Source organism: Camarhynchus parvulus, chromosome 5 (genome assembly GCF_901933205.1).
Source record: "Camarhynchus parvulus chromosome 5, STF_HiC, whole genome shotgun sequence".
NCBI lineage: Eukaryota > Metazoa > Chordata > Aves > Passeriformes > Thraupidae > Camarhynchus > Camarhynchus parvulus.
The window spans coordinates 58,341,519-58,356,855 of record NC_044575.1 but is presented as its reverse complement, the minus strand read 5'-3'; the positions used below and the strand labels follow the sequence as shown (position 1 = coordinate 58,356,855).

At 49.2% G+C, this 15,337-nt stretch overlaps 1 protein-coding gene across 3 annotated transcripts in view; it reads left to right on the top strand.

Moving 5' to 3' along the window:
• Nucleotides 1–11,916, top strand: part of FBXO34 (F-box protein 34) — a 38,930-nt gene extending 27,014 nt beyond the window's left edge. For all 3 annotated transcript variants that reach the window (XM_030949893.1, XM_030949894.1, XM_030949895.1), the window contains 2 exons: nucleotides 789–991; nucleotides 9,301–11,916. In XM_030949893.1, coding sequence (XP_030805753.1) covers nucleotides 915–991; nucleotides 9,301–11,380 — 2,157 coding nt within the window. In that variant the 5' untranslated portion in view covers nucleotides 789–914 and the 3' untranslated portion in view covers nucleotides 11,381–11,916. The remainder of the gene's footprint in view (nucleotides 1–788; nucleotides 992–9,300) is intronic.
• Nucleotides 11,917–15,337: the final 3,421 nt, after the last annotated feature.

Here is a 15,337-nt window from a genome sequence, read left to right as displayed (position 1 = left end):
GAGAGGAAGCAAACGGTCTCTAAAACAATCTGCTGGCAGCTCAGGCTGGAGTATTTGAGGTTTTCCAGGGCTCTTTTGCTGTGTCACTCTTCCCTTTAATGTTCCAGCTTGAAGGTTGTTGTTCTTTCTCCATCAAAGTGCGTTAAAGTGCCGGTAAGGGTGTCTGCTCCAAGGACAAGGTGGAGAAGGCAGCAGCCCAGGCAGGACAAGAGATACTGCAGAACAGCTTTGTTCTGGTGTAATCTGCCTTATCTGCATGTGATGCAAAGACAGGGCAGTTTTCACAAGACTTGGAGGCTGCGTGGTGACATGTTTTCTGTCCTCTTATAAAATCCACCACGTTATTTTGATTAGAGCGCTAACGTAACTCCTGGCAGCCTCAAATCTCACTGCTAGCAGCTACTTCCCTCCAAAGCCTGATGTGGTGCTAACAAGCAGAGAGATCTTGTGCGTCCTGTTTACACGGAGCTGGGAAGACAGCGTGTTCCGTGGGAGGTGCCAAGGTAGAGCTGCAGTTGGATAAAAGGTGAAAAAACTCCTGTGTGTGCAGACAGGCTGTGGTGGGGAGTGTTCATTTGTGTTTGGTGGTGTTCAGGAACTCCAGCTGCAACACTTGGCATGATGATGTTAAGTTTTTTTATATTTGAATATGTATCTTTTATATCTATGCATGCGTGGCATGTTTGTGTTTGTATATATTTATATTTATATCTATTCTCTCTCGTGGGAAAATCCATGTCCTGATCATTTGCTCTTGTCATCTCCTCATGTAGCTCTCTGTTGTTCAGTTTTTAGGTGGCAGAGACACGGTGAAGCTGAGTGTGGGGCAGGCAGAGCTGATGGGGGAGCCTGGGGTGTAGCCCAGGATGGACTGGCTGTGACGAGGACGTGCCTTAGCCGGAGAGGTCGTTACCATGAAGAGTTCCTGCAGAGCTGGCCTCCACAGGGAACCGCTGAATTCCACATCCTCCACCTTCCATCAGGTCAAACGGTACGGACACGCTGCCTGCTCTGCCTGCAGCTCAGGCTTCAGCACTGATTTTAGCCTTCTCCTTGTCCTCTCCCATTGTCTTGTGCTGTCACTCAAATATTTGCACAAAATTCTGACTTTCAGGTGGTGTTTAAGCAAAACCTTGTAATGGCTTAAGGGCAGAAATGTTCTTTGACATTTTTATTTGATCATGACAACTACAGATTCACTGCAGCTGGTAGTGTACTTGCAGAAATCCTTGGGTTTTCTAGCAACAGCTGTAAATTAGTTTGGGAAACTTGACTTTGAAGTAAAACTTAATTGGTGAAAGGCTCATCAGAGTAGGCTTTAAAACATGCAGGCAGCTTAAAGCAAGTGGAAATGCTGGCAGTCATTGTTGTGGTTTGTCTTACTATGGACTAAGTAATTAGATTAGTTTGAGCTCACATTTTGCATTGCTCACTCTCCTGTGTCTCTTATTAAGGAGAAATGCACGATTGATTTCAAACACTTGTGCTTATGTGACAATTAAGTGAACGCCTCTCACTGTGTCTCCTTATAGGAACACCATGCAGAACAACTTGTCCTCATGCAAATGCAAGGACATGCCAGTTTGTTGGAGTTCAAACTACTTCAAAATAAATGTGTATTTTTTTAAAATTTTTTTTTTCTGAAACCAAGGCTCTTAAACTTCCTCAGTCTGCAGGAAGAGTGCCAGCTTTTTGGTTTCCAAAAGGCTATGTGGGTTTAAAGCAAACTTTTAACCTTTGTTCTTTGTGGTTGTGTAGACAGCATATACTTGCTATGTTAGTCTCATGGTAATTTAGTGCTGGAAAAGACTTCCTGGGTCACCCAGCTCGTTGCTTTCCCAAGCAGGATCTCATAATCCCTTTTGTGAACTTAGTCCAGCCTAAAACATTTACATCTTTTCTTGCATCTTTCCTTCTCTCCTCCTGCAGATCAAACCATTACTGAAGATGACAGATCTTGCTGTGCAATTAGGAACCTTCTTTTCATTCCCAGGCTGAACATTCATGACAGTTTATAGACTCATTTGAGTTTCTTGTTCCTTTATTTGCCTTCTGCCTAACGACTGCTGCTCATTTTCAGTGGTTTACCTCTTCTTCTGCATTCTGTAAGAGGGGGTTGTAACCCTCACCTGTGGTTTTGCTAAGTGACCCAAGTGTTCTCTAGTAGCTTCCTGAGTAGCAATTGTTGCTGTTCTCAGTGTGATGCCCCTCACAGAATATTCTCAGTCCTGGCTAAAAGTGTGTGCTGTGCTCTGGAGCTGCTCTGCCTGGAGGGCTTCTTCATCACCTTCATGGATGTCTCTGTGGTGGCCAGTTCACCTCAGTTACTTCCAAAATTTGTTGGTGTTCCTCTTGCTGATGCATCACTGCCTGCATTTCAAAACCCTCCTCAGTTTCTGTTACTCTGAGCTTTGTGTCTCTGCTGTTTTGGAGCTGCCTCTGTTTCTGTGGGTGCAGAATTAGTGCTGAGGTCATTTTTAACAAAGTCAGATGTTCCCAGGGCTGATTCTTGAGGCATGTCTTTGGTTTCCAGGCTGGTATTTTCTTATTCAGCATCACCTGGGGCTGTCTCCTGCTAAGCCAGCTCCTTTGTCTGTTTTCCCATTCCTCTGCCAATCTGTCTTAACCAGTAAATCTCTTTGTGCTCTCTGAAGTCCATGTGAGGAAGATATAGTAGATTGCTCTAAAAAGATGGCTTTTTTTTGAGAACCTTGAGGTTAGTCTGGTATATTGAACTATTCCCTCTTCCCCCTTTTTCTGTGTGTCACATTAATCCTCTTTGCTTGCAAAGCACCTTTATATTGGAGTCAGAATACGAGCCCTGGAGAGGCTGTGATCATTCTCCTTCTCTTTCTCCCCTGCAGTGCCCCCTCCAATGTGCCACATGTTTATTATCTCCTATTGTTGCCTTTCAAGAGGTTTATAAATCCTGTTTCTTGGCCTGCAGTGCATGAGCCTATCTGGTTTGGATTCTAAAACTGGGATGAGCCAATCCTCACAATTTTTATGAAGCTCTCTAATCCTCCTCCTGCCAATGCTCTTGTTCAGATTAACACCTGGGCTTTTGCCCTCATCATCACCCTTACCTCCCCTCTTTAAAAGTGGTGCAAAGTCAAATTTGGTATTTTGAGTTGTACTCTTGATCTCTGCCCTGCCCTTGCTTGCAACCCTGTTTCTCTTTTCTCTCACAAACTGAAAAAAACCTTTCACTATTTCTTTGTTCTTAAATATCTCTGCAGTGACTTAACACTGCACCAGTTCTCATGTTTATTCCTGGACTTTTTGGTCTCTAAGATAGAAGTTTCCAAGTGATGTGACCTGAAACCTGTGTCTGCCTCTGGTATCTTTCACAAAAAAGGATCACATCCAGTTGGAGTTGCTTTGAATCTTTTGTTTGGGATGTGTTCTTAATAATGAAAACACCTTCTGACTCGTGGAGAATGCAGTGTGCAGTGAAATCCTCCCCAGCACAGCTGAATTCATCAACCAGCTTCTTTCAGCCTTGAGTTTCAAAGGGCAGCCTGATAACTTGCCTTCAGCTCTACTTTTGCTTGTTTTTATTTTGAATGCTGAGTTTGTTACTGATCAGTGGTCCAAGGTTAATTTCTGCAACCTTTGATGTGTTCTCATTGCATATGCACAACAATGAAGGCTATAAATAGCATCACTCTGTGGTGCTTCCTTAACACAGGGAATTTGTTGTGCTGTGATATGAAGAAAGGTCCTTTTGCACTTTATAAATCAGGAAACAAATTAATAAATGTAAAACACTTCCAGAAGGACACTTGGCACTTACCTTTCAGCAGAAGCCCTATAAAAGCAGCACTTTTTGTCTTGTTGTCCTTCTGTGATTTCCCCTCATCCTGTCCCACCACAGCCACATGTGCCATCCAATCATCTCTGAGCTACACATTTCTGGAGCAGCTGATAACCTTGAATTCCAAATCTTTCAGTTAATTTTATTCCCTTTTGCTTTGTCGTGTCTGGTGTGGTTGGGCAGCAGGACTTTGAGCTTCCTGAGGCTCAGCACAGAATTGCTGCTGCATCTCTCCTTTCATGGTGAGTGCTTTTATTCAAAAGCCTGGCAAAGCTGTGGCACTCCTTCCTGTACAAAATGTAGGAAGTAGCCCAGGCAACTGTGCTATACTGAAGGGTGGGTGTGTGTTTAGTGTAAAACATGTTCCAAACATTGATGGGTGGGAGCCCTCAAAGTGGAGTGGTCTGTGTTGGGCTTGGGGCTGCATTCTGTCACCCAGAACCTCTGTGTGCTGCAGATGCTGGGCTTTGTGGCATGGATTTTCTGGCTGGGCTGGGTGCAGCTGTGTTTGGGTGTTGTCTCCCCCAAAATCAGGTTACCTGAGCACCTGATGCAGGTGAACAAGCTGGGGAGGGACCCAGCTTTAGGAGTTTGGTTCTTACACAGGGCATTTGGCTCCTCAGCTCTGCTGGGCCAGCTCTGCCCCACGGTTTTGGCATTCTCCCGCTTGCCCCAGGCTGGCCACTGGAGCAGAGAGCTCTCCTTCAGCAGCCACATGCCTTCTGTTTGCCTTCAAATCCCTCTCTAATCCTTGCTGGCTCTCCCTTTGCTGCAAGAGGCATTTTGGAGGTGTTGGGAGGTGGGTCAGGAGCAGTTGCTGCTCCAAGGGGAGTGGGTTTTCAGGAAATCAGATGCTTCCACAGCTGCTTGAGTCAAACCCAGCCCTGCTCTGGAGCTTCCCAGCCCTCCTTTCTGTGAGCTTGGACCCTTGCCATGCTCCAGAAGAAACTCCATGAGTGCAGAGAGCCTTCCATGGCGGGACTTTCCCCGGCAGAATCCCTGGAATGCCTTTGAAGCAGCTCTCTGTCTGCTTTGCCTTGCCCTGGCAGTGCAAAGGGGATGGAAATGGTACTGGAGATGGAGCCCAAAGGACCCACCAAGCCCTTCCAGAAATAACAAGTGGTTGACTGTGGTTAACTCCCACTCAGTGCTCAGTCCTTGCTAATTGTCAGTGTCCTTTATGGAGGAGGAAAACTCCATGGACAGAGAGCTGGGATGCCAAGGAAGAGGAATGCTTTGCCAGAGGTGTGGGGTTTTTATTGTTGTTGATTTTTTTCCTTTTTTTTTTTTTTTTTGGCTTCTGCCTTGTGTTAGTATGTCCTGAGGGGTTTTTCAGAGTTGTAGTTGGCACTGGGTGTGCAGTCAGCAACGTGAGGAGCTTTTTTCAACTGGAGTTGGTGTTTACAAGGAGAAATCCATAGGAAACTTGGGGGTTTTGATGGAAATTTTCCCCCTAATAAAACCTTCCAGTGCTTTGCCCAGAAAACTTGCAGTGTGAATATGCTGTTTGTGAAGACCAGGCTTTTTTGTTCTTGCTGGCCAGAGGAAATCTTTTGGCTTCACAGGGCATCATCAGAGCCCCTGAGCTGGGAGCTGCAAGGGGAATTAAGGCTCTCTGTGGGCCTTACAGAGGAGTTGTGAAAACTGAGTCTTTTCTAACAGTTTTGCCTCCAACTCTGGAGTTTGCACTAAAGCAAATATATTACTGTTTTAGGCTGCTGTGATTTAGAACATACATAAACACAAAAGGATGCTGGAAGAATCTGGCCAGCTTGGCAAATAGAATCATGGAATGATTTGGGTTGGAAAAGACCTTAAATCCCATCTCATTCCAACCCATTGCCGTGGGCAGGGACATTTCCCACTAGACCAGGTTGCTCCAAGCCCCATGCAGCCTGGATTTGGACACTTCCAGGGATGGGGAGTCCACCCGTGGGTTATGGGTCTTCCCTTGGGTGGGGAGAGGAGGGGTGTGTGAGTATCTGAGCTCATATAAAGGAATATATTTCTGTATCAACAATGTGTAGTAACCAGCTTGATAAAACTGCAGTGGAAACAAGCTGTAGTTAGGACTTACAAAAACAGCAGTCTCATTCCAGCAGTGCAAGTATCCTGTTTTTCAGACATGGCTGATTAGAAATAGAAAAACTGGCCCCTTTATTTCATCAGCTTAAGGATGGAATAACAGTATAAAGGCAGCACTGCTCGTTGTTTCAGTGCTGATCATTCCTGGCAGAATTCTCTCTTATCAGCAATTTAAAACCACACATTTGGGATTGAAAACCTTTTATGTTTGCTCCCGTGGACTTCTGAAGAGTCGTTGTCTCTAAAGATAAAATTAGAGAGCTTGATAACTTAAAGGGTGGAGGAAAGCAAACAGAATTATTCTGGAATGAAGTGTCATAGGGAATATGTGACTTCACCTTTTAACAACTATTTTTGGTGGTTTTAAATATTTAAAAGCTTACCTGCAGCTGCCACAGCTCTGTGCTTGCCAGCACTGAGAAACGGGGGAGTCTGTGGGTGGGGACTGGGCTCTGGTTCATCTTCAAAGCAATTTCTGCTGGGAAGCCTTGCTCTAATTGTAGGAGCTAGAGATGAAATGTGCTGCTGGTGTGCAGGGAAGAAGCTGTGATTGCCTAAAAGTTCATTCTCAATGTCCACAGCAAAGGGCGTGTGAGGTGGGGACTTGTTTTTTCCAAGTGACACTTTCAGGTAAGGCTCATTGCTAAAGTGGCTTTTGGAATGAAAGTTCTCTTCTCTGCTGCTGGAAAACTCTGGGGCAGGTGGCAGCTGGTCTCATGGAGTTTGCAGAGCTCTTTATAGCTGTCTGAAGTTATTAGATGAAGGTTTTCTTTAAATCCAGATCCATTAAAACATGTGCAATGAACTGGATGCTGAATTCAAATGAGGCAATTATTCTGGCAGTAAAACTTCTGACTAAGGCATAATTTTGTTATGTAAATTATAACTTTTCAACCTTAAATGGTATTGTTGGCTTAGCCAGGGACTAACTGAAACATAGGAAATATAACCTTAAACAAGAAATCTGTAATAGGTGAGGCAGAACTTTACCCTTTGTCTTTCTCCATGGACCAGAAATAGCTGGGAGCAGCTGAACCAACTCTGCTGGCTGAACATGTCCCCTGAGCCTGTTGGGGTAACCAGTTTGGTTCTGGTTTTATTCACATAATACCTGCTCTCACCTCCATCTGCAGCTCCTCTTAATGAAGGGTGTTGAGCTGATTGTCCTGCTGGATTCCTGAAAACTGCTTGAAGAAAGCCTTTTAAAAACAAGCTCAGCTCATCTTTCAAACACCTTGGCACAAAACTCATGAATGAAATTTGATCTTCTGCTCCTGGCTCAGGAGATTTCAGCATGCAAAGTCGTGTTTTAATTGTATTCACCTCGTCTCCCCAGGGTACGGTGGCGAGCAGCCACTGGAGCTTTTCTCTCCCTAGTCTGGGAAATGTCCTTCTGGAAGGGAAGGGAGGGGAAGGCTGCAGGCACTGTTCTCTGCAGCAGTTTGCTGCAGTGCTTCACCTGCTGCTCCTCTGGGCTGGGCTTTGGCCAGGTCACCTCAGTGGCCTGACCCTGCTTCACTGTGAAGTACAACCAGAGTGAGGCAGCCCCTGTGAAAAATGAGGCCAAAGCAAACTCCAGCAGCCTCATTTTCCCATTTTTCTCTCCATGCATCTATTTCAACGCCCCGAAGTTCTATTTTTATGAGATTATTTTAGTTTTTAGCATCCGACTGAGGAGGCAAACAAAGTAGCTCAGTTGCGTTTTGCAGAGGAGACTAAACTGGGAGGTGACCCAGTTCCAAGGAGCTGGAATTGGCAGGCAGGAGGCACAGGCAGAGAATTAACCCAGGGGTGGGTGGGTGTGTGTGTCTGCAGCACTGGGATCTCTTACCCCACAGTCTCTAGGTGAGATGCAGGTGATTTTGGCATTGTCTGGTTGCAAGAGCCAGGTGATGCTCTCCCTAAAATATCCAGAGGGAAGGAACCTACATCTGCCTTTCCACAGCTGCTTCCTGGCCTTCAAAGCCCTGCTTGGACCAGAGAGGTGTAGAAAGGTGAACTGAGCCCTTCCTCTTGATGTACCTGCCCAAAATCTCTGTGCCTGCCCTCCCTGCTTGTCACTGGAGCCAGAAGGAGGAACCAGACAAAACAGTCTTTAGGCAGCACAGCTGCTTCTGGTCCTGGAGGCTCCTCTGCTTGGGCAACATCACTTATACATTTGTTGGACTTTATAGACCAACAAATTGAGGTTTTTAGTTAAAAGCTGTTTTTAGGCTAGAAACCTACAAAGTTGCCACTCTTAAACAACTCTCTTGGTGTGGGCTCTCAAGGGGAACATGTTCGGTGCCTCAATGTGTCTGTGCCAGCTCACGATGAACGTGGCTTTGAACCTGCTGCTCTTCACTCCTGAGCACAGATCATCCCTGAAGAGGAAGCCTTTGAGTGCAACAACTCAAAGATTACCATGGAAACATAACCTGTAGTTAGTTCTGTAATGTGCTTGTGAGATGCTCCTGGGAGAAGAGCCTGGAGTCTCCTGGTGGTTGCATCCATTTTGCAGTGCCCTGGGCTCTGGTGTTCCTGAGTTTTGAAGGGAAGGTGACTGTGGAGGTGTGACGGGACAGAGGAGTCTGGGGCTGCTGCTGCTGCTGCAGTGTCAGCACCATCCAAGGGGTTCCTCACAGCTCCTGAGTGTGAAATCCCATCCTTGAGAGTGGGTGTCCTCAGCTGCTGTCACTTTGGGAGGGGCATTGATGGGTACAAAAAGACCCTTATGGGAAAGTCATCAAATCTGCCATTATCAATATGCTGAGGGAAAGGTTTCATTGCCTAGAGAAGCTGTGGCTGCTTCATCCCTGGAAATCTCCAAGGATGGGTTGGATGGGACTTGGAGCAACCTGAGATAGTGGAAGGTGTCCTGCCCACGGAAGGAAGTGGAACAAAATGAGATTTAAGGTTCCTTCCAGCCCAAACCACTGTGTGATTTTGGGTGATAGGAGGAGATTAGATATCCCTTGGGAACTCTGATTAATATAATTACTCTTGCTAATTTCTCTTTTGAGCTTTAACCACATTTTATCTACTGAAAAGAGCGTGTGTGGTAGGTGATATCCAGATAAAACCTGTGACCCATGTGTGCCTTGCAACTGGATCAAGGAATGAACAGGCAGAAGGATGGCTCTAGCTCAAGAATGAACCACTAGCTATGTTTTTACAACTGATACAGCTTAAACTGTAGGATTTCTCCTTGCAACTGCCTGGAAACAGATTTCTCTAATGGGAAGTTCTCTCCTACTGCAGGAAGTTCTTCAAGGGTGGATATTGCAGCCTTGGTGGCTCTTTTCCTTTCTCATGTGGTTCCTCTTGAGGTGTGGGCTGGTGCCTGCTCTGGGCCACCTTCTCTAATTCCAGACAGGCATATTTTGCAACTATAACTTCTTCCCTCTCTGTTTTTCCAGGGTTTCTGGTATGCACTTAAAGCCATATCTCAAGTTACAGAAGAAAGAGCGATCCCCAGAAATAAGCCAGGATTCCCTTCGAGGCCACCAGGGACCAGCACAAGGAGAAAAACTCACCAACTGCACCAAACTGAGCGTTTTCCCAAAACCCTCCCTGGTGGCTCCATCTCAAAAGCTTCTGGGGATTATTTATCCAAATACTATGTGCAATATGAACGGGAAAGGCCCGGCAGATGCTCCGAGTGCAAGGGAGAAGAAGAACGCCCTGTCTGCCACGATCCACCAGGGAGAAGAAGGGGAAGGACCTCTGGATGTGTGGGCTGTGGTGAAACCTGGCAACACCAAGGAGAAAATCGCCTTCTTCGCAGCCCAGCAGTGCAGCAGCAGCACCCGCACGGGCTCCATGAAAATCAAGAGCACGTGGGACATCGACGGGAGAACGGCCAAACGCAGGAAAAAATCGGTGGATCTTAAAAAAGCCAAAATCCAACTGGAAAGAATGAGGGAGGCCAACTCCAGGTGCTCCCAGCCGGAGCCTTTCGCCTGCGGCATCGAGCACTGCTCGGTGCACTCGGGCAGCGATGGCACCGAGGGCGCGTTCCCGGGCCGCTCGCTGTCCGTCATAGAGATGGTGGCTTTCCTGGAGCAGCGGGCCAGCGCCCTGCTGGTGGACTGTGCCAAGACCTGCACGGCCACCAGGCTGAGCTCCCAGCCCAGGGCCACCCTGCCCAGCCCCGAGCCCTTGTCCCCGGGCGGGGCGTGCGACGCGGAGCCGCAGGGCGAGCCCGTGCGCGTGCTGGACATGGTGGCCAGGCTGGAGTCCGAGTGCCTGAGGCGGCAGAGCGAGGCCGGGAGCCTCTCCCGCAACAACAGCTTCCGCAGGAACGTGGGCAGGGTGCTCCTGGCCAGCGGCACCCAGCCCGAGGGGGACGTGGGCAAGGGGGTCCCGCCCCAAGGGGAGGCAGGGGTGGCAGAGGCCGGGTATGGAGGTCGCTGTGACACCGAGCTGTGGGATGGCGCTGCCTCTGCCCAGCAGCCGTTTCCTTCGGGGCTGGATACCCGGGCGGGGAATGTGAATTCGGGACTTGCCCAGGCGGTGTTGGCCATGACAGCTGGCAGGAATGACCCTGAAACACGGATTGAGCCCCCCAGGGCCCTGCTGGCCCCGTGTCCCGCTGCTGCCAGGCTGCCGCCGGATCCCTTGCAGAGCAAGAACGCGACTGTTGATTGTACGTCGAAAGAGCCTGTAATTTTCCCAAAGCATCCTGCTAGGAAGGAGCCCTTGTGCATCAGTATATCAGTCACCAAGACAGAGGAAGGGTGCAGGAAGGAGAAGCTCTCCGGTTCTGCTGAGGATTCACTCCCAGGGAGGCTGTTTTTCCTCCAGGGTGAGCAGCCTGCTGCTCACGAGCAACAGCCACGGCGGGAGGGTCCCCAGGAGAAGCCAGGGGAGGTAGCCCAAAATGAGGATGAGGATGCTCTGGCATCTGGTAGATCATGTGTCGGAAGCAGTGTCCCTACAGAGCCATCAGCCCCTTCTGTCCCTGCCACAGAAGGGGCTTTGCAAGTACTTGATGCCTCCTGCCTAAAGCGGCAGGTTTCCCATGACTTTCTGGAGACCAGGTTTAAAATCCAGCAGCTTTTGGAGCCTCAGCAGTACATGGCCTTCTTGCCTCACCACATCATCGTGAAGATCTTTGGGTTGCTTCCCACCAGGAGCCTGGTTGCCCTAAAATGCACTTGCTACTACTTCAAGTTCATCATTGAGTACTACAACATCAGGCCGGCGGACTCGCGCTGGGTGCGCGACCCTCGCTACCGGGAGGATCCCTGCAAGCAGTGCAAGAAGAAATACGTCAAGGGGGACGTGTCCCTGTGCAGGTGGCACCCCAAGCCCTACTGCCAGGCTCTGCCCTACGGGCCTGGCTACTGGATGTGCTGTCACCGCTCCCAGAAGGGCATCCCTGGCTGTAAGCTGGGTCTCCATGACAATCACTGGGTCCCCGCCTGCCACAGCTTTAACCGCGCCATCCATAAGAAAACCCGAGGAGCTGGAGCAGAGGTGGAAGAGGAATATTAGTGCACAAACACTTTCCTGCAAGATTGAGATTGTTTGGGAGAGGAGGAGGAGGAGATTCTCATGCCTTGTGCTGTTTACAGTGTATATAATTGTCGTGATTTTTTTTTTCCACAGGGCTATGAAACTGCACATACTCAAACACAAGAGCCTTTACCTTTTAGATTAAAAGAGAGCTTTTAGTCCATCTCTGTAAATAACACTATAAAAACTAATTGTACATACAGAGTCTACAGCTGGCTGAACAAGGTAACCCCTACAATGCAGCTATCCCAGTGTTGCGGCTATAGGTGTGTGTGTTTTTAAGTGTCTTGTTTCAAAATCTGTATATCCTGTATAATATATGAATGTTTCTGAGAAGAAACTCTAAATAGGTAAAGGTCAACTTGTTTAAAGAAGCTGCAGACAACTTAACTGGACAACCTGAAACTTAGACTATAGAACAGATCCATTATAGTAGCGTGGCAGTGGATTAAAAAAAGAAAAGAGAGGAATATTATTGTATAGTCAGAATATAAAAAAAGTTCTTGTCTACCTTACCCATGTTGTCTGGTTGGGTTTTTTTTTTTACACATAAATAAAATGTGCATTCTAGATCTGCCTTACCAGACTTCCTCTTGTAAGACTTTTGCCCCAAAATAAAAAATGCTGTAAAACACGTGACAGAAACTTGGTGCTGTGCTGTAGTTCAGACGTGCAATGTGCTTTCTCTAGGAAACCTCTCCTCCTACTAACAAAGGAACAAAAACCCCCCAGATCTGTAGTACCTGCAGAACTCCCTGCTGTCACAATTACAGATTCCAGCTTTTCCTTCTGCCTGCAGCAGAGGCTCCTTTCATTGGGAATTCTGGTGCTAGGTGCATTTTCTGGTCCTCCTGCACCTTGGCTCTTGTGTGGGCACCTGCCCTGTTCCCTGGATGCTCAAGGATGGAGTGTGGGTCAGGCAGGCTGAGTGTGGATGTGCTGGAAGCTTTCCTATCTGCTCTGTATGGAATTTTTTCCTTGCAGAAGACTCCTTGCAGTGCTTTGCCTGCCCTGCTGCAGCCCTGGCCTCTCCCAGTGCCGTGGGTTGGTGCTTTCCAGGGGAGCTGCAGAGCCTTGTGTCGGATGAACGGCGATTCCTCGCACTGAGAACGGGAGCACAGAGTGTGGCATCCATGGCAGAGTTTCTCTGGATCCTTTCCTGTCCTGCAGTGCTCTGAGCCAGACCTCAGCCTCCTGTTGCAGCCCTCGCAGGGTGGATGGTTTGGAAGGCTGGGAATGGAGCCTGGCCGGTGCAGCAGCTCAGCCAGGGGAGCAGCAGCCGTGTTCCAGGAGCCCAGCAGAGCGTGGCAGCCCTGCCTTTGCCCTGGCCACATCCCTCCTGTCCCCCACTTGGTGCTGTTGCTGTTCCTCTGCCCCTTCTCAGGGCACAGATGGACTCCTGGCTCTCACCATTCCAAATCTCTGAGCTGGTGCAAGAAGAGCCGGTGCCACCTTCCCATGGGGTCAGCTCTGCCCTGCAAACCCCAAGGAGCTGCTGGGAAGGGCAGGGATGGGGTGGCCCTGCTCCTGGCTCATCCTGTTCTCTGTGCTTTGCTGCTGGATCAAGGTGTGGAACGCTGCTGGCTGCGGGGCCAGGCTGAGCCAGCCACCTGCACCTGCCCTGGGCTCACAGCGAGTGACTCACCTGGTTTGGAGCACGAGGAGGACAAAAGGGTTTGAAGGCTTTTGTTCTTTCCTTTAACAGTGGGAGAAGGAAAATCAAGCCCTGACAGCCTGAAATGTGGGTTTGGTGAGCTCAGGCTTTTCAGGGAAGTTTAAAGGATGTGCTGGGTTTATATTTTGCCTTCACCTGCTCCTGCCACCCACTGGGTGTCATCCACCCCTCCCGGAGCTGCTCAGCCTCCCTGCACTGCAGACATGATGACAACCCGGAGGAATGAAATTAGGAATCTGGAAGAAGGGTGTGGCCACCTTGTAACCGGCTGGGAAGAGGGAGAGGAAGAGCAGGATCCCTCCTTAACCCCTGACTTCATCCCCTAACGGGGCTCAGGCTTCACCCAAACTCCCCTCTGCTCCCTCAGCTGCACCTGGACCAGCAGCAACACAACCCCCAGGCTGTTGTTTTGCCAAAGCCATCGGCATCAAAAGCCTTCAGCTTAATTCTGATGAGGGGAAAAGGGAAAGAAGCTGCTTTCCTGCTCCCCCACCCTAGACTCTGGAAAACTTGAGGCTGACAGCAACAAGGAAAGTCCCTGTGAGGCTGGAATGGAGTGGCAGAGGAAAATATTTTGTAATTAGATAAGGGGCCAGTGAGGTCATTTTATTTGGAACAGGGTGTGAGATTTTGGTCACCTTTGTTGAACAAGGGGAAAAATGAGGATACAATAATATCATGAGGCTATTTTGTTCTTGGAGCAGGTGAAGGCAGAGGACAACTTGGTGTCTCCCCTATCCCTGCCCTGCCCCCAGGCTGGCTGGGGAGCGTGGGCTGGTTTATACATCATTTATTACATTGTCTGCTGGAACTGTCCCTCCTGCACAGCATTGCTGTTAAAAATTGTTTCACAGAGCAAGCTTTTACATTCAGAATGGGTTGGTTCTGAGTGTTGCCATGCTGAGCTGCCTGCAGGCTTTTTTTTTCCTGTAACATTGTAAAATGCAGATTTCTGTTTCCTTAAGGGATGGTTCAGGGAGAAGCCAAGGTCTGATGAATGTCAGGGTTTTGGGTTTTTTCCCTAAGAAGCAATTAAAAAAATTTAAAAAAGCCAGTGTTGGATTTACAAAGTTCAGTGTTTAGAACTGAGAATGAAGGACTGCACCATGTGCTTGACTTCCCTGCCTGGGAGCATTTGGAGTGTCTGGACTGAATTTCCAGATAGGCCTGCAAAGAAGTTGTAATAACATTTCCATTGTCCATAAGCTTCCAGTTTTCATCAAGCTCTAGGGCTCTCCTGGCATGGACAGCACTGTGAAAGCTGCCTGTGGCTGAGCCTTGTGGTTGGGCTCTTGCTCCATCCTGGCTGGTGCTGCAGCAGCTTTTCCCTTTGCTGGGCCCTGTTCCCTGTGGAGGAATCCTGGGAAGCTGCAGCAGAGCTCAGTTCCATGTGTTGGACCCAGGTCCTGCAGCCTCTGCCCTGTGCAGCCCCTGGAGCTGTTGGGAAGGCCATGGAAAAGCTCCAGGGCTGGAGCCCCTCTGCTCTGGAGCCAGTCTGGGAGAGCTGGGGGTGCTCACCTGGAGAGGAGAAGGCTCCAGGGAGAGCTCAGAGCCCCTGGCAGGGCCTGAAGGGGCTCCAGGAGAGCTGCAGAGGGACTGGGGACAAGGGATGGAGGGACAGGACACAGGGAATGGCTCCCAGTGCCAGAGGGCAGGGATGGATGGGAGATTGGGAAAAAAATTCTTCCTTGTGAAGGTGCTGAGGCCCTGGCACAGGGTGCCCAGAGCAGCTGTGGCTGCCCCTGGATCCCTGGCAGTGTCCAAGGCCAGGTTGGACAGGGCTTGGAGCAACCTGGGGCAGTGGAAGGTGTTCCTGCCAATGGCAGGAGGTGGAACAAGGGGATCTTTAAGGTCCCTTCCAACCCAAACCATTCTAGGATTTCACAGCTGCACAAAACTGCACTGGCAGATCCAACCTGAGGCTCAACTCCCACTTCTTGCACGGTGGAAATGGTGCTGAAGCCTCACCTGGGGCTGTTTCCCCTTCCCACCTGCCTTTGGCTGCTCCAGGCACTCCTGGTGCAGGGACAGGTGAGGCCATTTTCAGCTGCTCTCCTGCCACAACCCAGGGTGGGCAGAGGACAAAAGCTGCTGCTGGTCCTGCCTAAGCAGAAATGACCTGAGCATTGTCAGCAGGAGCTGAGCTCAGGCCCAGACGTGGCTTTGCCCTGGCCATGACCTGACTGTGCTGTGACCACGGCCATGAACTGCCCAGCTCTGTGTGCAGGAGCCCCAGCTGGCTGCTGCTCCCACCCCTGAGC